Here is an 11,412-nt window from a genome sequence, read left to right as displayed (position 1 = left end):
ATACTGAAGGCCGAAAGAGTGGGGGCTTCGCTGGGAGAGGGAGAACTCGTGGAATCTTCGAGAAAAGCAAAGGGCTGCCCATTTCGACATCGACAAAGAGAAGTGTGGTTGCCGGCTAAAGTTCAAAACGTGGGATCTCTGAAAGACCATATAACATAAAAATGGTACGTTATGAATTAAGATTATTGCACTGTTTAATGAAAAATGCAGACGATTACTTTTATTTGCCTGTTACGATGAAACATTTAGTTTGAGATTGAGGTTAAGTTTCGTCATGCTGGTATCGCCAACTCCGTAAAAAGATTGATTTCATGGAATGTGATTTTATTAAGTCGCGTGTAATTTAACAGACAGTGGATATATGTTAAGAATTTGTATGTCAGTTTTATCAGGAGAATCAATGAACTCCATTTTGCACGTATTTATAATGTGTATATGTTTTATGCATTTATTGGATGGAATGGAATAATTAAAGCCAACTTTATTGTTGTAAAGTTAATAATTATGTATTTAAGGTCTTTGCTCTTATACATAAATTATTATTTTTGGTGTAATGTGCATTTTACTTATTGTCTGTAATTATTTGCAGGCGGCAGCAGCAGCAGCAAAAAGACTAATTCCCTTGTTTGACAGAGTCCTAATACAAAGAGCGGAAGCGATTACTAAAACGAAGGGTGGTATTGTACTACCCGAGAAGGCACAAGCAAAAGTCCTCAGAGGGACTGTCGTTGCTGTTGGTCCTGGCTCAAGAAATGACGTACGTGCTAATTGCTTTTTACTCCATTGATATTTGATTGTTTAAAATATTAATATATGAATTTAAATATTCTTTACAGAAAGGAGATCACGTTCCTTTAAGCATCAAAGTTGGAGATATGGTCCTATTGCCAGAATATGGAGGCACAAAAGTAGAACTTGAAGAAAACAAAGAGTTTCATTTGTTTCGTGAAGCTGACATCTTAGCTAAGTTGGAGTCTTAAAGGTTTCATTGATTATATTAAATTCATACTGATAATAAAAACAAGCGTTCAACCAATGAAACGTTAGATATAAGAATTGGATGACATTGTAGAAGCTATGCCTCAACAGTGATTATCTGAGACATTTATTTGTTATTTCAATAAAGTTGTCATTTCTTTATAAGTTGATTAGAAAATAGAAATTAGTTTCATACTTAATTTGAATTAACTTATTTACTGTGATGTGATTTTGTTTGTAGGTCTATATACTAATTGCTACAGTAATAGCAAAATGTTTCAATTCAATATTTTTATTGATTACACAACTGCAAAATTATGCATATATTTATATATACAATTATGCAATAGGGCAGGGTACAGCAGGATAGAGCATAGAGTAGGTCAGTTTAATTATTAAGAAAAAAAATCATTTCAATTTAATGCTCTTTTTGACACTTGCTTTAATGCCAGATATTTCTCCTGCGTAACGATTAATTCCTGTTCTTATTTCTCTAACCTGAAAATCAAAAAAAGAAATTGGTATGATGTCCATTTTAAATATGCACAGAAACGTGTATTAGGTATCACTTTAGTTCTTACCGCTCCCTTCCTACGAATCTTTGCCTTACGATATTTGTTTCTATGCTTCACTCTTGGATTGCGCTTTTCTTTATTTCGGTATGGTGTTAATCCTTTATTTTTTGCAATTTGATATGTGATGGCTCTCTTTTCCTCAATTGTATCAACAGTCATACATTGCTCCATATTTTCATCATCTACATCACTATTTCCGTCATTTGAATCATTTTGTTCAAGTATTTTTTGCTTTATAGTAATTTCTTCATTTAATACAGATTCAGATTTCCTTTTCCTAATATTTTTACTTTCCACTCTAACATCTTCTGGTTTGCCATCCAGAGAATTAGAAACCCTTTTTGATTTCTTTCTTAATACATCACAATTATCTGCGACATTGAATAATTTAAAACCTTCGCATTTGGCATGTAATATCTCCTCAACACGACTCAACAAATCTCCTTGACCAGATTCCAGTTGATTAATTAGTTGATGATATTGTGCCAGCCGCTTAATAACAGGATGAGAAGCACTTGAAATTCTTTTTGCTTTAAGCATTAAGTAAAATGCAACGTTAACGCAATAATTGAGTACAAGTTCATATTTTGTTCGTATGAAAGTGACTGCTTGACAATGCGGATATTTTTCATCTTTCATCAACTTCAAAAATGGACCTAAGATGTTATTGGCTTCTGTTAAACGAGCTGTGAAAAAATGTTATTACATAATTTATTTTAATATCGTGGAACTATTAATAAGCTTTAAAAAAAAACTATCATTTCACCTACCCTTAAAATCTTGAACAAGGGTTAAAAATTCTGGGCTTTCATTGTACATCAATTCTTGTTTTTGTCTCTTACTTAATTTACTTAAATCTGTTTTTACGATTTGTTCACCTCCTTCTTTAGTTTCCGTTTCATTACTTTTAGTCTGAATTAAGTCAAACCCAAAATCTGCCTCATCTAACTGTTCCGCTAGCCTTTTTTGAATATTCCTTGCTTCTGCTTCCTCCATCTCGGCAATGGCTATGTCTTTCTGGCTTAATGTGGCATAATCTGGGTCTACATAATCTGTAGAGAAATAAGATCGCTTTTTCTGTCCCCATGCTCTTTCATCCGGCAAGTAGTCATCCTTTTCTAATCCCTCGATGTCAGACCCCATGGAGGACTCATTGTTTTCGTCCTCTTCCTCTTCTTCAATGGCATCTTCAGTTTCAGAATGTTCATTTTGGAACCCGTAAACTTCATCTTCGCTATCAACAATTTCAGATACTCTTTTCCTTCGCACATTTTCTATAGCCCGGTCTTCCTCTTTTGTGTACTCATCGGTTGAATAATTTAAATCGTCCAAGCTTTCGTCATCCATATCATCAATAGTTGTTTCTTTAACAACAGATCTAAAACAGAGGAAAAGTAAACAATTAAAAAATGATCTTAAGTTCATCACTTCGTTAAATGTATTAATAACCAGGTTACAATTTCAAGTCCCATAAGAATTAACAGGTTTTGTTAACATAGCCTTATTATGGTATAAATGGATCTTCCCGTATGACGACCCACTATTTCTTTGTTACGTGTTCAAAGCTATTTTCAAAGTGTCAATATTTTTTTAAATTTCTTACCGTCTTTTTCTCTTCATTTTATACGTGAAAAATACTAGAATTCAATCAGAACACGTGTGCCTGTACCTTTGACTTCCCTTAAGAATTTTACGTAAAAAAAAAAAAATTGGAATGACGCTTCACTGCACAATCACCCTAGCGGCCTCCCAGTGAAACTGATCCACGTGTAGTATGAACATTCCTCGTTCCACGCCAGTTTCAAACGTTACCTATAAAATTTGAAAATTTTTTCGCTTTCTTTTTATTCAAGCCGCAAACCTAAATTAAGGGAAGAAATCCAGGATATTCATTTAGTTAAGGAGAAACTTATGTTAGTCTTAATTAAATTCAACTTCGCAGCTAGTTCGCGGATCGGTGCCATATTATCATCCGAGAATAGTATCGACTGAACTTCCATCCACCTCTTGATCTACTGCCGATAACTCTTTGATATTTTTGCAAATATAGTTCCGGTGCATGTTGGTTCCAATTGCGGTGACCAACAAGCCACTACAGAGGGCGCTGATGAAACAATTCCAACCGTCACCAGAAAGCCGTTGGACAGATTACTACGTAACGCGACGCGAGACATTTTGAGATACCTCCAACGAAGGACAATCCAAGATGGCTGAGACTCAACGCAGGGGATTAAACAAGTAAGTGAATCGACTATGTATATTTCATCCCGTTTCACTTCGTAAGAATTTAAACTATGGTCAGCAATTTACCTAAGCGTGCGATGGGAGTAAACATTTACGACTGCACGGGGCATTTTAGGAGCACACGGTAGAAGGTAAAAATCTGGAATCCCATGATCGCAAAACGTGGAGAACGTAGGGGCAATACTCTGGACGAGAACTGGGAGATCAGCTCGTCGGAAAGAGGACTTCTCCACGGAAGGAATCTCCTCTTTGTTAACAGAAACTTTAGGAAAACCACCCCTCTTAAGCTTCTTCAAGATGTCTGCCTTGTTCACGCGTAACACGCTCGGCAAAAACTTTGTAATGAGCGGAACCGAGTCGAGGGGTGATGTTTGCAAATCATTAGTCCGACGGTGAAAGCTCGGCCGTACCAAGGGGAAGCGGCGTCTTATTTGCAAGTGGAAAACAGCATTACAGAAGGTATTCGGTACGTTAATGCGCCATTTTGTTTTGTGTGAACTCCAAAATGCGGAGGTCCCGTCGCGACTCGAACTCGACCCTCCGACCGCGACGCGATCGGGTTTGTTTATCGATTTGCAATTAATTCCCGATGGAAACCGAAGAGCATCTTATTTTGAAAAACGTAAAATTTTAAGTCTCTCGATGGGATGGCGCTTAAGCTTCGGACGTTTTTGGTAATTCATACGGAGAGGGAAGAAACGATCGAGGTTCAACGACACGAAAAATTGGCCCTCAACTCTTGTCCCCAATGGTGGAGAACATCCGCCCGCCGTTATCTGTAATGAGAGAAAAAGGTGCATTCGGTCCAGCCGCGATGCGAATGAAGGCGTTCTGGCAAAATGACGCGCAACCGAAGCACTGGCATTTGAGGTCTGCCAATGGATTTTTGGGACAGAGATTGTGGAATAAGCGATGGTAAAGATACCGGGAAATGGGTTAAGTCAAGCGGCACCGGGGACCAATCAGCTACCAATTATAGTCCTCGGAATACCGAAATCGTTCTCCTGCTCAGCGAGGTGTTGCGTCTCCGCGGTTAAGGCGCGTCGTCGCAAAAGGTATTCCTCCTCTTCTTTTATTTTTTTTTTCCGCTTTCTTTTACCACTGGAGACATTGAGTCATCTGGACCGCTACCGTCCTCCTCGCTCGAGAAAGGGTAGTCGGGACGAAAACACGCGGAAACGGGTGTTTTTATTTCACCGACGCGGGATGCTTTTGCGGGAATCAAAGAAATATTTTCGGTTTGAAAATTAATCTGTTTGCCTTCCTCGTGCTCATAGGATATTCCTTCGGCACCGGCATGACGCGGCGCGGGACAAACGAGTTCATGCGAAAGTCACACAGAGCCGATGAGTAATCCCGTCTTTGCGGTAATTCTTCCTGCATCCCGGAATCAAGTCCCCAAGGACCCGGACCCGGTTCCCGCTGGTAACGAGAACCCTTCTTTTCCCCGATCCCTGCGACTCCTGATCCAGTTAACAGGATCAGCCTGGTGCCACTAAACGCAAGGGGGACGACGCGTGGGATAAAACCTATTCAAAATCCCCATCTCGAGTGAGGTCGATTTATCCATCACCCGCGCTTCTTCGCTGCATACGCAACGAGGGACTCTCTTACATCCTCGCGTTCCGAAATTTCATCCCGATATACGTAAAAGCATATAAAGTACGTTTCCACGAGGAGGAGGTTTGGGTATCTCGAATAATTTAGGGCATTATGGCAATTGGGCACGGTCCGTCACAATATTTACATATGCATATCGTTCTCGTCTCAAGAGGGAAGATCCTGGCTCGAATAGGACATCCCACAGGACTCGGCGCATATATCCAAATCGCATTACCGCCCCGGCCGTTCGGCGCTAAGCCACGACGAATGCCTCGGCCGATTTGTTATGCGCGTGCTAACCGTATTAACAATCCGAAATGACAGATGGCGGGGCAGGAGATCGGTTTTGGTATCGCCCGGCTCTCGCGGCCTGGGAGCAGGAACCCGAGAGCTCTGGATATCACTGATTATCAGCCGACTATAACGCTAGCAACTATCGTTGAATTATAGTCGAGGACGCGGCCCTATTAGCATACCGTGCCGTACATTATGCATCCCAGTCGCACTGGAAAATAAGTCGATAAAGCGTAGCTTTAAGCACCGACCAGGGCGATGGTTGCCTTGAAAATTGCTTCCTGTGAGTCGATGATTTGTGCGACCCGCTCCGCCTGATAAATGCTCCCTTTAAATTTATCAGCGCTTAGAGACCGAAATCGGCAGAAATAGAGTTCGGAAAGGAGGGCCGGAGTCGCGCCTCGAGAAGACGGCGACGAAACGTCGGAGTTTCGTTTGGCCCGAAATTTTGGGAACGCTATTGTACGTTTTCTATTTCGATTCGCGTTGGACGAGACGGGAGATCAAACGGTGCGCGTCGATGGTAGCCGTGGAGTAAATTGAATATCAAATGCGACGTGCCGGTGGCCACCTCCAGATTGAAATTCGAATTGGAATCGGTCTTCCCGGCGTCTTTCGCGTTCAATGGCAGTTGTAATGGTTATAATTTGAGTGGTCACGCGTAGCTTTCAATTTCACGGCTGAGCTCCGCGCACTCGCGAAACCGCTTCTAGCAAGGTGAGACTTTACGGGCACGTAAGAGACGGCCTTTATGGTCTCCGCTATTGTTACATAAGTCGTGCAAGTATACCGGGTACTAAGGGGACTGGGGAAATCTCGTGCAAGTCGGGGCCAACGACTTTTACAGGCATCGAAGTGACACTAATGGAGACACTTTCCCGTCGAGACAGTTACGAGTCCGCTTCTGACGCGAGATGGATGTTCGCGAATTACCTTTAATTGGCGCGTTACGTCCGATTAGGTTACCCGGTTAAAAAGAAAATATTGACTTTCATCGAATCCTTGGCGGAAGCTTTATTCAGGCACGGTATACTAATTTTATAACACTTATAATGGACGTTATAAATTCAATACATAATTCTCCTCATTTTTCTACGAAATTTCACAAACCTCGAAGATGATGGTACGAAATTACAAATTTATTTCCAAGTCCATCATAAATTTATGATATTCACTTTTGATACGTGGAATTCATAATTTTGCCACAGCCTTGTGTACCAAATGTGTATGAATTTTATGAACATTTTTAAGAACGAAAGACTTGCTCGAGGTGGACCCGTCGAGGCCGCCTGCGGATTTTTTACCGAAGGGACCGGTCGAAGGTTGAGAGGCACTGGTAAGCCTTAAACATAAGGTACCACCCCACCCACTCCCTAGATACCTCGAAGTTTTCGGAACAGCGAGCGTTTCATCCTACTTGTCTCGGACTTCCTGAATGTCGACGCACTCGTGCGGCCATTAGCTACATTTTTACAGCACCGAACCCGGCACTCATCGTAATCGGCCCTAAAAAATTGCCGAACATCCTGGAGTCGGAGAGATCGATGGGAACCTGCAGTTGTAGGTGCGACGACCTACAACGGTACGCCACAACAAGTGCTTTGAGTGGGCGATGGTTACTTTTATGTCTCGTAATTATACATTCCTCCGCCGTCAGCTCAAAGTTTTAGGGTTGCATTTAGACCTGGTCAAATCTCCGCCAGGTTTTTTCCCCAGTCTTTCTCCCACGACCTCGATGTCTTTGAGGGCCCGATGCGCCGACGCATCTTCATCCGCAAAGTGGCGTGCACTTTTTCACCCCAGACGTTTTACATTCATTCGGGCCGTTAACCCCGTCTGCCCGAATTTTTACAGCGAAATGCGCCGGTCGTTACGGCGACGTCGAGTTCCCGTCGAAGGGAGGAGCGATTTTTTTTTTTAAATTTATTTATCATACGGTAGATGGTTTTTGTTTCGGAGTCATCGTTCTCGGCCGTTCCGTTCTCAATGGAGAGAATTGGATTCTTCCTCGGCGTGGAAGCATCCCGATCGAGCGTCTCGAAATCCGGCGTCGACGATTGTCCGTCCTACTTGACGTAATTAAATAGTAAATCTCGATTTTTTTCATCCAAGGCCGACGCCATCGGAACGACGATCGGGGATGATCGATCGCGACGATCGTCGGAATTCCGAACATCCAGGAATTCGAAGATGGCTTAGCGTGAAATTGTCTGCCAGGCATTGTTCTCACAATTATCGTGATCTACGGTTTTAGGATCCGAGAAACACGAAAGTCTGCCCCGAACTGTTAATCTCTCTTCGGCGAACCCTTCACTTTGGCCACCGCTCTTCTGCCCACACGTAGGCAGACCCTGCCGAAGTTTCCTGCCAATCGGGACCAGAAACCGGGTCGACCGGGGATTTTAGAAACAGCCTTCGAGTTTTTCTCCCCGACTTTCGCGGCCGTCGAGCGGCCCTAATTGCCGCTCGGGATGTGCCGATTACGACCACCGGATGACCAGAGGCATTTCATTATCAATTATTGCCTGACGATGAAATATTGCATGTCCGGTTGAAGGTTGCACCGTCCCGATTGAACCACTCCCGACTCGCTCTCGAGAAAATCGCCCGACCTGCTCTCGCGCGATCCTTCGGTGCATCTAGGCAACCGATTTCGAGAGAATCTCTCTAGTGTCTAGGGAAAAGGGCCTAGGAATTTTAGTAATGTCCGTAGACTCGTTTTTCGACCACGAGGGTACGCCCTGATGCGTCGCGGTGATCCCGCGACTAGTCAGAGTGGAGGTTCAAATTAGGGCTATAATCCCCGTGCCCCACGATAGACATCGCCCTTCCCCCGCTGTTCAGTATTTACCGATAGCATTTTAACCCTCGATTTGTCGTCAACAGCTTTCAAGCCCGTGGGGAATCATGGTTTTGCATGCCCGCTCCGCAGACCCCGAGACAGGGATCCTCTAATGTAGCCGGCTAATGTACCGCATTTTAGAAGGGGTCCGACTCGTTGCTCACTTATTATCCTCGTCTCCCTTGCTTTGGTCCATCTCCACTCTCCAAATAATACCGAATTCCGGACCGTCGCGAATCGCCATCTCTCGCGTTCGACGGAATCCCGGTCGATTTCCAATTAATTGATTCCGCGAGGGGTGTCTTTCCCTCCGAATCATCGCATTTGCGGAGCCCATCCTCGGTGTCTGGGGAGGAAGGCACCAGTTGGAACATTTCGATAATTCCCTCTTTCGTCTTTCGCATTCGTCCGAGATACTTCAAAGCGTGTAACGCGGGGAGATCAAAGGCGTCAGTAGCACCTGTCCTCTGAGCCCACACCTTGTCATCCGGCAGGGTTGCGCCAGGAGGCTGGCTGATCCTGGACCGTCATCCGCAGGGTGATCACCGCCAGAGACCTTCCTCGTTATTCCCGTGATATCCGGATTAAATTCTAATTATCTTTATTGCAGCCTGTCGAGCTCTTATCCGTCCCTCGGAACGGGTCGCGTCGCAAAATCTCGCATCTTCCTTAGCGGGGTGGTACCAGAAAAAAAATCATCTCTCTGGAATAGATCATTGATTTCCTCGCGTGGATCTAACTGGATCCTTTTTTGGGGTGTTCCGCATTTTTTAAAGAGCTTTTCGAACGAAATGAAAAGTCGCACTTGGGAAAGGGACAGGGAAGCGAGAAGCCCCGACCTCGCCATCGGGCATCGCGGTGGGACCGATGTCATCGACGCGTCCATCACTTTTGAGGAGCAAAAAACGAAAGAGCGGTAACGACGCCGACGACGATTCGGTTTAATGCATCGCAGCCCATAATCCAAACATAAGTCATCCCGAGCGCAGCCCGAGGGTTCGCGCGAGGAACCCTAGAATTATCGCTAAACGTTAGTGCCTAGACTCTATAGATCTTGCGTTATAAAATGCTAGGTTAGCACTGCTCGTGCGGTTAAAAAGCGAGGGTGGACCCGCGGCAGCAGCCGAAGCCTAGAATTTCGAGGGGCATTTCGTTATGCCGGGCCTTAGTTTAGTCGCTACGGAGTCGCCCCCGCTGCACAATCTCGACGTTTTGCTGCAAGTCTCGGACCGGGCTCTGAGGGAACGCCAGTCATTTGTCAGACGAGTCTGGGCCGTGTTAAGGGCCTCTTTTCTCCGGAGATGCGCCGTGCGCCGATCCTCTCGCCCAAGCGATTTAGGAAACTCACCGATACGCAGTGGATACCCTCCGAAACTCCGGACCGACCTTTAGACGCGAAATATTGTAAAAGCTACCGTGACAAATATTCCATTTAGTCCAGGATCGATTAAAAATGAATTTTAACCGGGGAAATTGGGAAGGTGTACGTTTCGCCGGTGACGTCCCGAATTTGCGAATAAAGATGGCGCCTTTGTTGCGCGACAGCACTCGGATGCTGGCTGGCGTATCGCTGCACCGGACTTTGAAGCGGTGCCACAAAGGTCAAAGCTAGCTTCGCCCTCGGCGTCGCCACTCGGAATTATGTTGTTTTGAATGCAAGCCTTGGTTTGCGCGGCATGCCCTCTTACCGCTTTACGTTCGATGTCCGGATTCGCGGCCGGCGAGTGCCGTCCAGCCTTTCGATGGGTTTTAGCTTTCGGTCCTCCACTGTTTCCTGCCTTCGAATCGGAAGGGACGTTTATGGACGAATTTCTGACGGCGACGAGGGAACCGGACGAAACGTCGATACCCCGGTATTAAATGGACGCGAGGGGTATCGATTGTTCGGGCGAGTACTCTTTTTCTCGTATTAGTGGTACCGGCTGGTGTATTTTGTTTTTATATATAAAAAAGGCCGCGGTGCTCGGCCGGTATCGCGACGAGTGGTCGCCGGTGAGTTCTGGAAAAATTGAATTTTTAATTAAAGCCTCGGAGCGTTGTCGCCCGTGATAGGATGTCGCCAAACTCGTACAAAGCCGCGCGGAAACGAATTCGTAACAGCGAGACCGACCAAACTTTGGTGCGGACACTTCTGCCGGGAATTTTACCGCATCCCTTGGGAGACACGCGTTATGTAGGACTGCTGCGTTTTGTTTTAATTCGTTGACGGTTAATTAATTTGGCATCGCTCTGGGAGGCCACCTGTCGCATCGGAAGGTTTCGAATAATTATACGTTAGATGATCCTTCTTTGATACTTCCGGCGGGGCGTGATTCCGCAATCGCGTGGCCACGATCCCACCGCACAGATGCGAGTTACACGTGCACGGGACGATTGTCCGCATTTGCAGAAGTGCGCGGCATAGAATGAGAAGGATTTCCGGTGAATGTCAAGATTGCGGCAACCACAATCACTCAGGGTGTCCTCTTCATTTAGAGCACTCATACGTTCCATGAGGGAGCCCTTTCTTTCTTTCTCATGGGCAGATTATAGGTCGGTGCGCCTAAGCTCAATCGATAATCCTTAAAGCCCGCTGCGAGAGATCTTGAAAGCACCCAGTATCGATCGGCGGCTCGTCCACCTAGAGGATTCCGTGGGCAGGTTGCACCTGGAAAGTCGATCTCGAGGAGGAGACTAGCTTGGAGAAAATTCCCGTTTACCCCGTGATCGATCGAGGAGTCGTTTTTGTTAACGATTCTTCGAGAGGTGTTTCAAGATGCCGAGCTTCGGCCTATCGGTGCTGACTCCGGAATTTTGGAATTGGGCAGCAATAATAACGCCTTTCGCGGTCCAGAGCGGTGCGTAGATTCGCTTTGATGTGCGGTGGCCTGTATAATT

General features: G+C 45.1%; 2 protein-coding genes across 2 annotated transcripts; one reads left to right on the top strand and one right to left on the bottom strand.

The window, feature by feature from the left end:
* The first annotated feature begins 28 nt into the window (after nt 1–28).
* On the top strand, nt 29–1,178 carry LOC105704051 (10 kDa heat shock protein, mitochondrial). The gene is made up of 3 exons (XM_012432926.2): nt 29–164; nt 590–757; nt 837–1,178. Exons 1-3 carry the CDS (start codon nt 162–164, stop codon nt 978–980), a joined length of 315 nt encoding a protein of 104 aa, XP_012288349.1. The 5' UTR covers nt 29–161; the 3' UTR covers nt 981–1,178.
* Nucleotides 1,179–1,254: 76 nt separating this feature from the next.
* Nucleotides 1,255–3,292, bottom strand: LOC105704050 (something about silencing protein 10). The gene is made up of 4 exons (XM_012432925.2): nt 3,157–3,292; nt 2,324–2,931; nt 1,560–2,239; nt 1,255–1,476 (listed from the first exon to the last, which is right to left on the bottom strand). The coding sequence occupies exons 1-4, from the start codon at nt 3,171–3,173 to the stop codon at nt 1,387–1,389; spliced, it is 1,395 nt and encodes a 464-aa protein (XP_012288348.1). The 5' UTR covers nt 3,174–3,292; the 3' UTR covers nt 1,255–1,386.
* Nucleotides 3,293–11,412: the final 8,120 nt, after the last annotated feature.

This window comes from Orussus abietinus, unplaced genomic scaffold, assembly GCF_000612105.2.
Source record: "Orussus abietinus isolate OABI.00-Male unplaced genomic scaffold, Oabi_2.0 scaffold11, whole genome shotgun sequence".
Lineage (NCBI taxonomy): Eukaryota > Metazoa > Arthropoda > Insecta > Hymenoptera > Orussidae > Orussus > Orussus abietinus.
This window is presented reverse-complemented; position numbering and strand designations above follow the sequence as displayed.

Bases quoted from the DNA above. Each gene is read 5' to 3' on its own strand.
- LOC105704051 (XM_012432926.2), top strand. The intron at 758-836 runs GTACGTGCTAAT...TATTCTTTACAG, and splicing joins GTCCTGGCTCAAGAAATGAC to AAAGGAGATCACGTTCCTTT.
- LOC105704050 (XM_012432925.2), bottom strand. The intron at 2,240-2,323 runs GTAGGTGAAATG...ATTTTTTCACAG, and splicing joins CCTTGTTCAAGATTTTAAGG to CTCGTTTAACAGAAGCCAAT. The intron at 1,477-1,559 runs GTAAGAACTAAA...TTTGATTTTCAG, and splicing joins AGATTCGTAGGAAGGGAGCG to GTTAGAGAAATAAGAACAGG.